Genomic DNA, 13950 nt, shown 5'->3' with positions numbered 1-13950 from the left:
TCATCCGAGTCCAATACCTTAACTTACGTCCCAAAGTCCCTAGATAGGCCACTTCTAGTTCACTGCACTACGCAAATGTTCCAATAGACTAGAGAGGTAGGAAACCCACTTACGTTTTTCTAACGAATCGATAATGATAATGCTCTCTGATTTAAAAAGATAATCATATCCACTCTAACAAAATGGTTATAGTTCTTTTCAGTGGATTTTCGCTTTGGACAATTTAAAAAGTTGACAAGTTTTCCTCGTGCTATTACGGTTCACATATGTTTTGTCTTTAGTCACACAGAAGCTGCAGACATTCTTGAAATAAAGCTTCAGATATTTCATGACCAGTTCTGAATTAGCTTTCCTAAAGCGTTGGGGCTGGGGTCAAGAAATGCTACATCCACCAAGCATTCCGTTTCTCCAAACGCATTTTGGTGTACACCCAATTATATGAGAAGCCTATCGTCTTACAATGTCAGAAATGTTAGTTAAAAATGTACTCTTGTGATTACAGGAATTTCAGCGGGAGTACGACATTCTCTCTGTCTATTTCTCTAGTAATGCACTGTTCTGAGTAATCACATCAAGTTTGTCTCAAGTTACTTTGTACTTGGGCTTCAGTCAGATTTAAAAAAATCGTTTTCCTTCACATGATACTTGTCATTATCCGTTTGAACCATTATTTGTGCATATTTCTGACAAAATGTCTTCCTTATTTCTCCAGATCCTAGCAAATATGTATGCTCAGAATAGGTAGTATTGGTCCTGAAAAGAACTATTTCTAGCCATTTTGTTTGCTGCTCATGTTCCTTTAGTCATCGCGCAGTGATGAAATGATCTGTCATCGACAACAAGGAAGCGTTGGCGTGTGTATACACGACTCAAAAAGTAATCTTTAGTGAGGTTCCTCCCTTACAGCGATATGGTTCCCCTCACAAGAAATGGAGCCAACAAGTATCCAAAGGAAGTGGGTAACTTGGAGAATCCTGTCGTGTGACTAGGGCCTCCCGTCGAGTAGACCGTTCGCCTGGTGCAAGTCTTTCGATCTGAGCCACGTCGGCGACTTGCGCGTCGATGGGGATGAAATGATGATGATTAGGCCAACACAAGACCCAGTCCCTGAGCGGAGAAAATCTCCGACCTAGCCGGGAATCGAACCCGGGCCTTTAGGATTGACTTTCTGTCGCGCTGACCACTCAGCTACCGGGGGCGGACCTGAACACACAGGTGTTGCAGCCGTGAAGGTGGAAGCTGTAATTTAACAGCAAAATTTTCTGTGATTGTGGTGAAGTGTCCTATCAGTTATTCTGTGTGCAGTCCCGAATATCTATGGCTGAGGACCAATGCTGCTATTTATGTCGCCCGATACTCGGCCTAAAATTTGGAAAAAGTGACAAAGATAATGAGTGTGACATGAAAAGACGCCCAGACGCGAAAATGAAAGGTATCCATTTCAGTTAAATGTGACATACTGATCAAAAATGGTTCAAATGGCTCTGAGCACTATGGGGCTTAACTTCTGAGGTCATCAGTCCCCTAGAACTTAGAACTATTTAAACCTAACTAACCTAAGGACATCACACACAACCATGCCCGAGGCAGGATTCGAACCTCCGACCGTAGCGGTCGCGCTGTTCCAGACCGTAGCGCCTAGAACCGCTCGGCCACATCGGCCGGCAATACTGACCATTCAAGACATTTACCAACAAAGAGCAACACGTTGCTTCATTTGACAAATTTGATCCTTACAACAGTATGTTTAGTAATAGTCTTGAATGATAGAAAATATCTAACAAGTCTGTAGTGAGTAACAAGTCTCCACCCTAGTAATACTACGACTAGTGTGCATGACGGAAGTGGATAACACATGAGCGGGCGCGGAGCGCGACGTACGTGCTTGTCCGGGTTGAGGAAGAGGAAGATGATCATCATGGTGTAGTAGGGCGTCCAGCAGACGACGAAGGCGGCCACGATGAGCAGCGAGATGCGCACCGAGGTGGCCTTGGCGCGCCGGATGAGGCGGCGCCGGTTGTCGCCCGCCGCGTCGCCGCCCCCGCCGCCGCCGCCGCCCTTGCTGCCGCGCTCCGCCTCCAGCCGGAACGCGCGCTCGCTGCCTACGCATGCACGAGAAATGCGACTCCCAGCAGCCGTCACTTATCATAGCCCGAGTTCCACGAGACAGACAAGCCTGGCGCGTAACTCACGGAGGTAGGCCTCAACTCGCTCGCTCGCTCAGCTCAGCAGACAACTTTACTTTTGTGTTCTGCCCTCAGCAGGGTTTTCATGGGGGAAGCCTCGTCAGATAGGTCCACCGCATGAGCGTCAAGGGGAGTGATTCCAGCGGTGGTTTCCCGTTGCCTTCCACTGGTGGTGATGAAATGATATTGAGGGCAACACAACACTCAATCCCTGAGCGGAGAAAATCTCCGACCCAGCTGGGAATCGAACCCGGGCCCCTTCGCGTGACAGACCGCCACACTGTCCACTTTTTTTTTGTCTATCTCTTTTTGTTCTATCTTGTTCGTTGAATTTGTTCGTTCAGGTTGCTTGTTGATCCGTTTACTCAGTTTTTTTTATAACAGACGGTAGCTAACACTATGAACTAACACGCTGAGCTACCGTGCCGGCCGGGGCGGACTCAGCACACAAAATGAGTTTCTAAACCTGTCAGTTCGCAGCTCGTTGTGTATGTACTAACGACATGTTGTGTACATAGTTCCGCGTAGTCAGGGCGTACACAACTTTCCCACTAGAGCGCGCCCCGCTAAGCACAACAGCGCAGGCGCAGCGCTCGTCCGTCTTCGCTCTACGAGATGGCGCTGCCATAAAGACGGACCAAATTCTGCTTCCGCCGATCCGCGTATTAATATGTAACGCAGCCAATGAGATAACTGCTAACGTAGAACCTTTTCTCCTCGCGGATCACACTCGCGCAGTAATACATGAACGCGCGAGGTATTATAACGAGTGTACAGACCTCCGATTAGTCAGTCTGCATTTGTCTGCATTACTGTGTAGTCAAGTTTCAGTCTGCGCCTAATAAGATTATCATATTCCTGTACATAGCCATGAAGAGAATTGTATAGATACTTTGTCAGGATAAGAGATCTGAGCATAAGATTAACGTACCAAGACCAAAGGAACTTCAGATTGTCCATTGTAAATAGCATCCGGAACCAAGTTAAGTTATTTTTATGCTTGTTATTTTTAATAAATGTGTGTGAAAATTAATCAAGTTCTGTTTGAATTTGGTCACCGTCAATCTGCTACTCTAAACGCTTTTCTATCGTTTGACCTAACGGCAGAAGATAAACACGCCACGATAAGACCACGAGACATATTGCTGTCACTCTCCTACTTCGTTAGAGCGACGAGTCAAATAATCTGATGGTGTGATGGTGTGCGTACCGAAGGTCTTACAGTACGCACACCACACGACAATTGCATCTTCTACTGGAATCTGTTACTATGAAGTCTTCCTGATTAAGAGTACTACAAAAAAATTAATTCAAGATCAATTTCGATATAAATGGTATAACCGCTTGTTTATAGCATTTACCCTCCTCTGCTTAACAGTCCACATTTCATACAAGAAGAGGTGCCTCCTGCAACTGATAATTATTTTGCGGTCCGATGACCGAAGTAGTCTGGTCCCTTTAATCCCCCCCAATTATTTTGGCCAGATTTTAATTTTCTTCTACCCCAGTACAGCTGCAAATAATTGTAAGTATGTCTATGGACTTCCGATCATTGTAGGTCTAATAACAGAAAGATTCCATAATATCGGATTCCAGCAAATGATGCTATTCTCGTTTGCACGTACACACCTAGTTACGAGTTAACATGTGTAGAAACATAGTTTCCTAAGTTGAGCGAGCGAGCGAGCGCAAGCCTGCCTTCGTGACGTACTTGCCGCGGCCTGTCTTTTTCTTAGGCCTCGTCACAGTCCTACAGCACTCTAAAACAAGGGACGAAAAGCAGCTCCTACTGCTGAAAGCGAATAACATGGTCTTCAAAGTGATTTGTAGTGGCTTCAGTACCTGACAAGGACATTTATGTGTAACTTGGAGAATACCGAACATACTATGAGGAGGAGTTGCACAGGTTGTAATTGTTCTTTATTTGCGTGACCATTACGGCACTCTAACCCCAGTTCTCGATACCAGCAATATCGTACTACTTTTCTGCGAAGTAACAGACATATTTTTGTAACAATATTCATATTTGCTTTTATTAATGTATAGGTACTCCGATGTATCGATGTATTACAGTGATACGGTTCTTGTGTGTATTCATTTCTGTGAGACTGTCATAATCTTTGACTTACTTGTAACCGTTTTGGCGCGAAAGCTCACAGGGCACCGAGCGAGGTGGCGCAGTGGTTAGTACACTGAACTCGCATTCGGGAGGACGACGGTTCAATCCCGTCTCCAGCCATCCTGATTTAGGTTTTCCGTGATTTCCCTAAATCGTTTCAGGCAAATGCCGGGATGGTTCCTCTGAAAGGGCACGGCTGATTTCCTTCCCAATCCTTCCCTAACACGAGCTTGCGCTCCGTCTCTAATGACCTCGTTGTCGACGAGACGTTAAACACTAACAACCACCACTCACAGGGCAGTCTTTGTTTCACTTTGCAGACGTTAAGTTGTTACTTCGCTTTGTAAAAGAACAGTCAAGTCTTGTGTTCGGTTAAAGTGGAAATTAAATATATGAAGATTGATACAAAACTGTTTTCTTGATGATGTAACAATTAAGAAGAAGTATATGTGAATTTACAAGAAGTTTAATAAAAATGTGGATCGTGAACACCAAGTCAAAAATCATTTCTACCATACCATTGTTCTGATCTGGGATTGTTTGATCATTAACAATTTCCTGAAAAACGCATTTGTTAGGTTTTTAAATATTGCTAAAATGCAGATCTGGACCTTCTAGCAGTCAAAGTGGAATCACCCTAGAACCAACAAGATGAGCCATAACAACTTCGACGAAATCTACGTGGAAATCCATTCAAGGTAAGTGCCAAAATTAATGACCTTTTTACAGTGACTTCATTCATTCCAGTCTAACGATACCATCCACAGTTAATAACTTTGTTGTTGCCCGATAAAGCGAACATATGCTGCTTGAGCAACATTATTAATCTGATTTCTAACCTACTTTGCAAGTGGTGGTATTGTTAGAAGGTGTTGCAGCCGTGAAGCTGAAATAGATGTTTGAATATTTTCCTAACAAAGAAATTATGTTACAGACACTGCTACAAAATGCTGCCAACCTCTGGCTCTACAAAGAGGTGACAAAAAGCGATATGCACGTATACAGATGACGGTAGTATCGCGTACGCTGTCCATAAAAGGACATTGCATTGGCGGACCTGTCATTTTGACGCAGGTGGTTCATGTGAAAGACTTTCCGTCGTGATTTCGGCCGCACGACAGTAATTAAGAGACTTTCAACGCAAAATGGTAGTTGACACATGGGAAATTCCATTTCGGACTCCAATATTCCGATGTCCACAGTATCAAGAGCGTGCAGAGAATACCAGGTTTCAGGCATTAAATCTCGCCAGTGCGAACAACACAGTGGCTGATGGGCTTCAATTAATGACCAAGAATAGCGGCGTTAGCATAGAGTTGTAAGGGCTAACAGACAAACAACACTGCGTTAAGTAACCTCAGAAATCAATGCGAGACGTACGACGAAAGTATCCGTTAGGACAGTGCGGCGAAATTTGGCAGCAGACGGCCCTCGCGCCTTTGCTAACAGCGCGACAGCACCGAACAGCGCCTCTTCTGAACCCGTGACTGTATCGACTGGGCCCTAGACGACTGGAAAACCATGTCCTGATCAGATGAGTCCCGATTTCAGTTGGTAAGAACTGTTGGTAGGTTTTGGGTGTGGCGCAGATCCCTGGAAGCCATGGACCCAAGTTGTCAACAAGACACTGTGCAAGCTGGTGGTGACTCCATCATAATCATGTGGGCTATGTTTGCATGGAATGGACTGGATCCTCTGATCCAACTGAACCGATCACTGATTGGAAATGGTTATGTTCGACTACTTGGGAGCCATCTGGTGCCACCCATGGAATTCTTGTTCCAAAAGAAATATGAAATTTTTATGGGTAATAATGCATCACCTTAGGGACAATTCAAGCGAATGATTTGGCCACTCAGATCGCCCGACATTATTCCCATCGAATGTTTATGCCAAATAATCAGTAGGTCAGTTCATGCACAAAATCCTGTTCTGGCAGCACTTTCGCAATCATGGAAGGCTGTACAGGCAGCATCACTCAATATTTCTCCAAGGGACTTCCAACGACCTGTAGAGTCCATGCAACTTCGAGTTGTTGCACTACGCTGGGAATAAAGAGATCTGACCTGAGATGAGGAGGTATCCCTTTACTTTTGTCAACTCTGTGTATCTATGCATTCACACCTATATCAAGATTCCGCAAACGACAGTGAACTCAATGGCGGATAGTAATTCCCAGTTTTCAGGGTTTTTCCCCATTCCATTCGCGTATGGAGCATATGCAGAATGATTGCATAAATGTCTCTGTGCACTCTCTAAAAGGCTAATATTGAGTCCGATATGAGTTTTCGTCGCAGTCTTATGCCTCGGTCATGTTCGCTAATAACATGCAATGAATTCACATTTCTGTTTCATTGAATAAGATGTGGATAGATCGGTGTGCAAATACTCTGTACACATAGTTTCTGTAACGTAATAAGACCTAAATAGGCAGGAAAATACTGGTTAGAAAACAGAGAAAACAGTTCAGGAAGCTATACCTGAATATAAGTGTATAAATGCACGTGTGCGACTGCATATAATAATAGAGTACTTTGAAATCATGAAATGTGATTTAGTAATAGTGAAACTAGAACTGATCCTATTATGAAGCACAACAGAAAATATTTCGAACATTCAAGGACTAAATAGCGCAGATGAATACAATAAAATCGTCATTAAAAAGCTGATATGGAAAATACCCCATTTTCAGTAAGAAGGGAGGAATACTTATATTTGTTCAAAATAGTTTGGGGGGGCGGGGAATTCCATTGCCCTAAAAATTTCGGTCATGGGAGCTCGTCAATAACCTCTACTGCCTATCTGCATTCGACAAACATAAAGGACTGTTAGAATATTGGTTCAGCTCGAAACACCATACTTCATAATAATTGAAGGAAATATAAAAACCTAGTTTAGCGAATTCAGTAACTCTAAATTAAAGAACACCAAAGTGTACCTTAATTCTGAAATGTATCCATATGACTGTTTACAAGAGGATTAAAATTATAGCATTTACATTGTGTTGCTTGACGCGTATTCAACTTTTACGGTTCATATTATGAAAGTATTAAAAACAATATCATGACAGAGTTTAAGAAAACAGCACCAACTTTCCTAATTGACTGTACAAAAGAAAATGAGACAGTCAACTAAGGACCAATGGCTGCAAGTGTTGAATTCAAAGCTGCAGACAACTTTCCTACAAACACGGTTGCATATATCTTAATTTTATATCGTCATATTTGATTATTAACTCACTACTCATAGCAATAGTACAAATAGTTGTTTAGAAAGAACTTCTAAAGAATTACACAATAGTATCTCAAGGTGTTATCATCGTCCTTGCCCTCCAAGAATACTGTAAGGAAATGGAATGAGTTTATGGCGAAATTCACTAATTTTATTGCATTTGGGTATGAAAGGAGTATTATTACAACATTCAGCACAAAAGTGCAAAACAACAAAGTTGTTCCAAGACGTCAAGTGATTCAACACAGGAGAAATTGCAATGTGGTTAACATAATTCTCCCAATTTGCACTGGAACAAGCCCATCATCGACCATAGAAATATGACACCAACAATTAAGACATGCAGATAAACAAATGTGATCGTTTGTGTGAAAGGGACTGAAAAAGTATTTTGGACTGAGAAATTTGTAAACACGAATCAACGTGAAACTTTGAACAGTGTAATGGTCCTGAGCTACATCAACTGAAAAGTAAAAGTGATGCCTTTATGTATTCATATGAAATTGTACATTTACTTTTAAAATGGGTGATGAATAACCGTTTTGAATTTAAAAACGTCGTTGTGGTACCCACCATGCAGTGTGTGCATATACAGCACCTATCTCAACTCCTCAACAGTTGTGAATGATGATTGTAACATGTTATGATGCACTCTGCAAAACTCTTTCTACAGATACAGAAGTGTTAAAAAAGATGTACAAGTTGATGTGGCTCATGCTGGAAGCTTAGTATGGTTGTGTAAGTCAGTGCTAAAATTCATATACATAGAAAATCCATTCATAGCAATAACTCTCGATAACATTTCACGTACAGACACTGTCTACAGACACACAAGTTCTTCCAGAATATTTGAAAAAGCAGGAAATCTTCTACATCAGTAACTATGATTAATTGTGCTTTATAAACTGAAAACGTCATTAACATTATTAGAAGGTGCAGCACGTATACTGTCTATTCATAGCAATAACTCTCGATAACATTTCACGTACAGACACCGTCTACAGACACACAAGTTCTTCCAGAATATTTGAAAAAGCAGGAAATCTTCTACATCAGTAACTATGATTAATTGTGCTTTATAAACTGAAAACGTCATTAACATTATTAGAAGGTGCAGCACGTATACTGTCTATTCTGTCTATTATAGGATGTGTTATGTGTAATATCTTGTGATAGAGAGAGTGCTAGTTTTCATACAGCATATGACACTTTTGACGTAGAGATCCCATATCTCACTGAAATTGATTTCGTGACTAGATATTATAGTTCAATAAACGTAGAAAAATTAGGAGAAAAGAGTCGCAAAGTTGCCAATTTTTGTATTGTGGTAGCGGGAATGTAATGAACATCATACTAAAAATCCTGATTGGTGTGGTGTGAGCATCTTCTAAGCGTCTCTTTACGCGTTTTTTCTTAAATATCTTAATAAACGGGACACGTAGAGTCAATGTTTTCCCCAAAACTATTAACCTACATTACATTTCTTAGAAAGAGCGTCCTGTTAACTTTTTCTCTAGTACTGGCAGTGACGTATTTATTTTATTTTATTTACACGTGAAGTACCGTAGGACCAAATTGAGGAGCAGATCTCCAAGGTCATGGAACATGTCAGTACTTGGACATACAACACAAAAGTAATAACAGATAAAAATGAAGTGTTTATGAACCCGAGAAAAGCCAGTCCATAAGTTTAAGTAAACGCAATCGACACTACCACAAGAATCAGCTTCGTTTTTCAAGGAACTCTTCGACAGAATAGGAGTGACCCACGAGGAAACTCTTCAGTTTCGTTTTGAAAGCGCGTGTATTACTGCTAAAATTTTTTAATTCCAGTGGTAGCTTATTGAAAATATTTGCAGCAGTATACTGCACACCTTTCTGTGCAATAGTTAAGGAAGTCCGATCCAAATACGGGTTTGATTTCTGCCGAGTATTACCCAGAGTGACAGCTGCTTATTCTTGGGAATAAGCTAATATTGTTAACAAGAAATGACAATAACCAACCCCGCCATTGCCCGTTCCAAGCCTGGGGCCGCATCTCTCAAGTGATGAGGAAGGAGGAGGCTGAGGAATAACACCTCGTAAAAGAACCTGGGTCCATCTGGCTCCGGATTGTAGCACCCTGCGAGGGCCCCTGCCTAGGGTTACAGGTGAAGCTCCAATATCCAGACACGTCTGTGTGGTAGCCACCGATACTCAGGTCAGCATCTGTTAGCCCTGTGAGCTCGGCTGTCATTGAATCTTCTGGTACTCAAAACTCCACTCGAAATTATGTGAAATCCTTGCAGACTGGGTAATAGACTTGATCATCGGATTCCAGGGGATCAGGCATGTAGTGAAGAGAAGAATTGGAGCTTCTGAAAAACCCTCAAGACAAAGATAATATTTTACATGGGAACACTCAACACAAACACACTACTAAAACCAGGTAAATTGAAACAATTAACCAACACCATGGATAAATTCTATATCAAAATTATGGCAATACAGGAAACGCAATTTGCAGATGAGAACCACTTTGATTCGGAAATTACAGAATATATGAAGGGAAACCAGCGATACCCATTCCAGGAAGTAATCTCAAACTCTTCTGAATAGGATTTGTAGTAAATAAATCGATACTGGACTCTGTAATAGATTTCACCTCAAAATCAGAAAAAATTTCGACACTAAGTATACGATCTGAAACAAAGCCTATACACTAATTAGTGCACACGCCCCTACAAATAATTATAACAAGAAGAACCCAGAGATGATAGAGGAACTCTGGAAGGATCTGGAAGAAACTACCAGCAAAATCCCCAAGAACGACGCAAAAGTTTTACTAGGGGACTTCCATGCCCAGTTAGGTAAGGAAAGAAAATTTCGAGACACGACAGGGAAACACACGACCCACAACAGAACAAACAAAAATGGAGAGAACTTGATAAATTTCTGCAGGTATTTTGAGCTGAAAATCATGCCAACGCAGTTCCAGAAATCACACAGAAAACTAGTAACTTGTAAATCCCCTAACAATACTCTAGGAGAATTTCTGATAGACTACATACCAATGTGCATGAAAATCGCTAGAGAAATAATGAACGTAAGAACTAGGAAAGGAGTTTTTGAGTCTGATCATCATCTTCTCCAAATCAAAGCAAAATTTATACCCACAGACAAATCAAGAGAACCAACAGACCTTTCTAATAGATCCAGAGTACCTGGAACTAAACAAGAAAGAAATAATAGGAGACATTACGAAAATCAACAGCAACAACTGGACAAAACTGTCAAAACATTAGAGAACTTATAAAATTGGTGCAACCAACGAGAAAAAGGAAACATCGATTGTGGGACATATGGAAAAAATTTAACAGCCATAGAACACAAGATAAATGGGAAGAATTCAACAGGATAGAGGAAAACACTTCAATAATAATCCGTAGAGGAAAAAAAGGTTACGAAAACAGCAGGTAGAAAGAGACAGAAGATTACTTCACCAGAAACAACATACGGAATGTTTACAGAACATTCCGAGAAAATATGACAGGATATCAACCGCCAAGCTTATGCTTCAAAAGACAAGATGGAACACTGGAGACACATCAGAAGAAAAACTGTGAAATATTGGCTCGATACTTTGACTCATTACTCAACTGCGATGATCAAAAACAGAGTTTACAGCTTACAAAACCAGAACCTAACCAGGACTCCGAACCCTCAACACACGAAGAAATAGTGAAAATAATAAAATCATTGAAAAATAACAGAGCACCAGGAGAAGGTGGACTGATTGCAGAAATACGGATATTAGACCATGAAAATATTACACCCAAAATACACAGAATAATCAAAAACATGTGGGAAACAGAAAAGGTAGCAGAAGAATGGAAGTTAGCCCTAAGACACCCGCTCCACAAGAAAGGAGACAAAACAGACCCTAATAACTATAGAGGAATTTCGTTACTGCCTGCGCCATACAAAATTCTATCCCAAGCTCTGTTAAACCGCCTAGAACATCAGATAGATCGACATATCGGAGAGTACTAAGTAGGGTTCAGGAAGGGAAGATCGTGCAGTGAACAGATCTGGTGTCTAAGAGCAATATTAATAACGAGAAAGCGCATAAACACCGAAATAACATTTGCTGATTTCAAGAAGGTCTACGATTCCATAGACAGGGAAACAGTTTTAAATACACTGGAAGAAATGAAGGTAGACAACAAGACCAGAAAAATAATCCAGGAAACATTAGCAAATCCAAAATCCGAAGTTCACGGGAAAGATCTCGGAAATGTTCGAAATCAAGACAGGAGTGAGTCACGGAGTTGGCCTGCCATCCATTTCATTTAACGCAGTTTTTGAGAAAATAATCAGAAATGGGACAAACGTGTCAATGGGGTAATGATGGGGAGACACAAAAATAGAACCATCAACATAAAATGTCTGGCCTTTGCCGATGATATAGCCATAATAACAAACTTTAGAAAAGAAGCCAAAGAAGCCCTAGAGACACTAAATGAAATCACAGCCAGAACAGGACTACAAATTTCGTATGAAAGAAAAAAAACAGTACATGGACGCAAAATCCACGGAAAGAAACCCATTGGTAACAAAGTATGAAAATATAGCACAAGTAGAAAGTTTAAGATACGTGGGAGAGATTATATAGGATACAGGACTAAACTCGACAGCCAATGAAGAAAGAGTTGTAAAACTACAAAAAGCTTGCAGACGTACATGGAACCATTACAACAAAAAATATTTCCGTTAATCCCAAGTTAAGACATTACAAAACAGTAGTCTTACCAGAAGCCTTGTATGCCTCAGAAGCGACAGTAATCAGGGGAAGAACGAAAATTAAGAAACGGAAAAGGAAGAGACGAAAATTCTGAGAAAGATCTACGGGCCAGTTCAGAGATAAGGGTTATGGGTAAAAAGAGCGACAAAAGAACTGTACAAACAGACAGAGACAATTACAGACAACATCAGAAAATAGAAGGGTTAACTTCTATGGCTACGTTTACAGGATGAACGAAAACAGGCTGACAAAAAAATTTTAACGTAGTGATGAGTAATACGATGAAAATTAAATGGGCAAAGGAAATCATGGAAGACCGCAAGAAACTAAATATCTCCACAGAAGAAATAACAAACAGAGAAAAACACAGAGAAAAAAAATCCGAAAACAGAAATTCGAGGAAACACAAAAGGGAAGAAGCCAGGAAAGAAGTGGACAGAAGAGAGAAAGAAGAAACACAGTGGATATATGAGAGGTTTTTGGGAAGAGAAAAGAAAGAGACAAAAAAAGTTCCATGAAAATTGATTGTGTTTTAACGCTCTCCTAAATGGGAATTTATGTTAGTAATAATAATAAAACTGAGTTCCCAGTGTCAAAATACTCAGACTTGTGAACAGGGGTCGACAAGATGTACGTAAGCTTACACCACCTATTGCCCAAACCGCCCGCTTCTGAGCCGAAAATATCCTTTTAGAATGGGAAGAGTTACCCCAAAATATAATACCATACGACATAAGCTACTGAAAACAAGTAAAGTAGACTAATTTTCCCGTCGAACGATCACTCACTTCACATACTTTTCGAATAGCAAAAATGGCAGCATTAAGCCTTTGAACAAGATCCTGAACGTGGTGGACTTTCCATGACAGTTTACTATCTACCTGAATTCCTAGAAGTTTGAACTGTTCAGTTTCATTAATCAATGCCCATTTACCCCACTCAGACCCCACATCACAACCATTCTCAACATTGTGAATAAAGACCTTTTGCTGTATGTTGCTAAAGTAAAAGATGAAGAGTTGAACCAATCGTGAGCTACTCCCTCTATACCGTAATGGTCCAAATTCTGATACAATATTTTGTGATCAACACAATGAAACGCCTTAGTTAAATCAAAAAGTATGCCTAGCGTTCGAAACCTGTTGTTGAACTCATCCAGTACATCACAGAGAAAAGAAAATATAGCATTTTCAGTTGTGAAACGAATTCTAAAGCCGAACTGTACATTTGATAGCAAAACGTGTGACATAAAATGATCAATTATCCTTACATACACAGCCTTTCCAATAACTTTAGCAAACACTGATAGCATAGAAAAAGGTCTCGAATTGTCTAAATTATCCTTTTCTCCCTTTTCTATAAAACGGCTTTACTACTGAGTACTTTAATCGTTCAGGAGACTGACCATTCCTAAAGGAAAAACTTGCAAGTATGGCTAAATACAAGGCTAACAAGCGCAGCAAAGTACTTTAATATTCTGCTACGCACTCCGTCATATCCATTACAGTATTTAGTCTTCAGTGATTTAATTACTAACTCAATCTCCCCCTTGTCTGTATTACAGAGGAGTATTTCAGACATCAATCTCAGAAAGGCATTTGCCAAGAAAGTAATGTGATTTGCTGTGGAAA

General features: G+C 40.7%; 1 protein-coding gene across 1 annotated transcript in view; it reads right to left on the bottom strand.

Annotated features, from left to right (window-relative positions):
• Positions 1-13950, bottom strand: part of LOC124805454 (gonadotropin-releasing hormone II receptor-like) — a 152344-nt gene that overhangs the window by 1950 nt on the left and 136444 nt on the right. The window contains exon 4 of the mRNA XM_047266017.1: positions 1882-2102. Within this exon, the coding sequence (XP_047121973.1) occupies positions 1882-2102 (221 nt within the window). The remainder of the gene's footprint in view (positions 1-1881; positions 2103-13950) is intronic.

The sequence above is a fragment of the Schistocerca piceifrons genome, chromosome 7, assembly GCF_021461385.2.
Source record: "Schistocerca piceifrons isolate TAMUIC-IGC-003096 chromosome 7, iqSchPice1.1, whole genome shotgun sequence".
In the NCBI taxonomy this organism is placed as follows: Eukaryota; Metazoa; Arthropoda; class Insecta; order Orthoptera; family Acrididae; genus Schistocerca; species Schistocerca piceifrons.
Note: the sequence above shows the minus strand (reverse complement) of the source record. Positions and strands in the feature narration are given on the sequence as shown.